The sequence below is a fragment of the Penaeus chinensis genome, chromosome 17 (assembly GCF_019202785.1).
Source record: "Penaeus chinensis breed Huanghai No. 1 chromosome 17, ASM1920278v2, whole genome shotgun sequence".
In the NCBI taxonomy this organism is placed as follows: domain Eukaryota; kingdom Metazoa; phylum Arthropoda; class Malacostraca; order Decapoda; family Penaeidae; genus Penaeus; species Penaeus chinensis.
In genome coordinates, this window is record NC_061835.1 from 15,060,724 (window position 1) to 15,063,223 (window position 2,500).

The 2,500-nt window shown below is 38.8% G+C and overlaps 1 protein-coding gene across 2 annotated transcripts in view; it reads right to left on the reverse strand.

The window, feature by feature from the left end:
• LOC125034201 (serine/threonine-protein phosphatase 6 regulatory ankyrin repeat subunit A-like) overlaps positions 1 to 2,500 on the reverse strand; it is a 30,956-nt gene that overhangs the window by 396 nt on the left and 28,060 nt on the right. For both annotated transcript variants that reach the window (XM_047625900.1, XM_047625899.1), the window contains 2 exons: positions 656 to 921; positions 1 to 85 (listed from right to left, as the gene is read on the reverse strand). The exon at positions 1 to 85 is cut by the window's left edge and continues 396 nt beyond it. In XM_047625900.1, the coding sequence (XP_047481856.1) occupies positions 62 to 85; positions 656 to 921 (290 nt within the window). In that variant the 3' untranslated portion in view covers positions 1 to 61. The remainder of the gene's footprint in view (positions 86 to 655; positions 922 to 2,500) is intronic.

The following is a 2,500-nucleotide window of genomic DNA, read 5'->3' on the forward strand; positions in this document are numbered from 1 at the left end:
GCATTTCCCTGCTGTGCCATACCTCTGTCCTCCCTCAGTCACTTCTCTTTTATTAATCTGCCTAATTTCCGGTCACCTGCGGAACCTACAAAAAGAAAAGGGATGAAGAATTAATTTGAAGGTAAAAAGTGGACATTATAAGTGAATTAAGTCATGGGCTCACTAGCACTAGCTTCACCATCATCGTTAACTGACGTGGACTGTATGGCAGCTTTGAGAAAGGAAATTGGTAGAGATGATATGAACGAAGAAGAAAGTAAACATTATTAAAGAATATAAAAAAAAAACTAAATAAAAAAAATATATATAATGTTAAACTATACAGAACACGAATATATAATTATCCAAAAGACAAAAACATAGTTGTCAACAAACAAGAACTATGTTGTCATGTGAAAGGAATATATGAATATCATAAATATTTGTCATAAAAAAGCTGTCAAGAAACGAATAATATAGCTGTCAATAAATAAAAACTGTTGTCAAAAATCGAATACATAATTTTCCATAACAGCATGGTTAAGAAACGAATTTATAGTTGACAAAAAAGCATAGTTTTCAAGAAACGAAACACTTATAAGGAGCCGAATATATAGATATCCAAAAACAAAAACATAGTTATCAAGACACAAGCACCTAGACGTCAGTTGCTTACACTCGCCAGGTATTTAACGACGCTCATTTTTCGAGCCTCTCTCGCCGCCTGCAGCGCGGAGCCTTCTCCCGCCAGGAGCGCAGCGTCGCGGAAACCCGCCTGCTCCGCCAGCCACTTGACGGCGGCCAAGTTGCCGCAGGAGGCCGCCACGTGGAGGGCCGTCTCCCCGGCGTCCGTCAGGGCCCTCAGGTCGACCTTCAGCGCCTGCAGGACCTTCAGCACCTCGACGTGGCCGCCCTTCGATGCGTAGTGGACGGCGCGGAAACCTAAGTAGAATACTTTGAAAATTCCTGCCCACTTGGCAGAGCTTGGAGGTAAGACCTATGTGTTCCTGACACCAATTTTTTTATCGCTTTAGAACGGTAAGTCCCTATATTCCGTATTTTTATGGCCTTTCTAACATTCACAAACCGGGAGTCCCTTTAAGACCTATTATTTCGTCTTTCAAATCAGTTACCCGCGCATTAGACTCTTGGCTAGCCAGTGTTTTATCTCCTTATATGGGATCCTTCTCTGATAGTCATATTAAATAGTCAATGGATTTCATGGGGAGTTAGAAATTTCCCGACGCACGGTAAGAAATTAGCGAATTATAATGTAGATTCCCTGTTTACTAATGTTCCGTTTGACGACGTGCTAAATTTTGTTGAAAATGAAAACTTTCCTCATCTCATAAAAAGATCCGTCTTCCAGTCAAATGCTTTACTGATCTCATTCGTTTGTGTATCACGAATAATGTCTTTATTTTTGGATGGCGAATTGTATAAGCAGATTAATGGCATCGCGATGGGAAGTAGCCTTAGCCCGGTTCTCGCGAATTTATGCATGAAGATGGTTGAATCTGAACTCCTTCCGTCGATTCTCCCTCCCGATGCGATTTTGTTTCGTTACGTTGATGAGATTTTTTTTTTTTTTTTTTTTTTTTTTTTTTTTTTTTGTGTCAAGTGAACCGTTCAGATTTCGATTTTTTTTTTCAGAAGTCTTAACAACCTCGCTCGTACTATCAAAGTTAAAGTAGAAGGGAAGATTCGGGTAAATTACCCTTTCTCGACGTTCTTTTATTAAATGTTAATAGCTCGCTTAAATTTTCGGTTTACCGTAAACCAGCTCACACCGCTAATTACCTCCACTTTTTCTCGAATCACCCGTTGTATGTTAAAAATTCAGTAATTTCGTCATTTCAGATATCCTTGTTTCGAAAGTAAGATATCTTCGATTTTTTTTTTTTTTTCATAAATCATAAAAAAAAAAAAAAATGATAGCCATCCCCGTCTTTCTCAACACGATAGTGCCAGTAATCTATTAATCATTCCGTACAACCCGAGCCTCGATGAAAAACGACTCATGTTTAAAGGCGCTGGAACTGACTATGCGTATCCGAACACGTTGCGTAATACTTTGGTTAAGCACAATGCGGCTGCCGGTGCTCTTGAGACTTCTTCAGGCACTTACACTATTCCGTAGAAGGATTCCCCGAGTTTTACATAGGCGAAACGGGTAGAGCTTTCGCGAAAAAAAGGAGCGTAAACGTGATGTTAGATACGGAAGAGAATCGTGTTTCATTCATTTGTGTGATGGAGGTCACCTGCTTAACTGGGGAAATCGCTAAATTAATTCATAAATCAGAAAATTCTTATGAATGAAAAATGCTAGCTCTGTTAATTAGAAAATCACATAATTTTAACTGAGTGCCGGTCAATGGGGCTGGATGACCTTACCTCGCTTGTTCGTTCTGTCTCTCTACCACTATATATGTATGTGCATGTATGTAATTATATATATATATATATATATATATATATATATATTACATCCACACATATACATGTATACATACATACATAC